The 230-nt window shown below is 57.8% G+C and overlaps 1 protein-coding gene across 1 annotated transcript in view; it reads right to left on the minus strand.

Moving 5' to 3' along the window:
• EMH_0026730 (uncharacterized protein) overlaps nucleotides 1-230 on the minus strand; it is a gene marked incomplete at both ends in the record, with an annotated part of 5860 nt that overhangs the window by 732 nt on the left and 4898 nt on the right. The window contains one exon of the mRNA XM_013502661.1: nucleotides 95-219. Within this exon, the coding sequence (XP_013358115.1) occupies nucleotides 95-219 (125 nt within the window). The remainder of the gene's footprint in view (nucleotides 1-94; nucleotides 220-230) is intronic.

Raw genomic sequence — 230 nt, forward strand, 5'->3', positions numbered from 1 at the left:
CTAGCTGAAAAGCTCCAGTAGCGGTCGCAGGCTCTCTCTGTAGGTCCATTTGCATTAGGTTTGTTTCCTGTTGTAGTGTATCATGCAGCAGCACCATCTGCTGCTGCTGCTGCTGCTGCTGTTGCTGCTGCTGCTGCTGCTGCTGCTGCTGTGGCGGCAGCACTTTGTCTCCGATGCCGTGACCCAGGGGATGCCCCGAAGCAGCAAGCCGCAGAGCAACTGCTCGGTGA

Source organism: Eimeria mitis, genomic scaffold (genome assembly GCF_000499745.2).
Source record: "Eimeria mitis Houghton genomic scaffold, Emh_scaff984, whole genome shotgun sequence".
Taxonomy (NCBI): Eukaryota; Apicomplexa; class Conoidasida; order Eucoccidiorida; family Eimeriidae; genus Eimeria; species Eimeria mitis.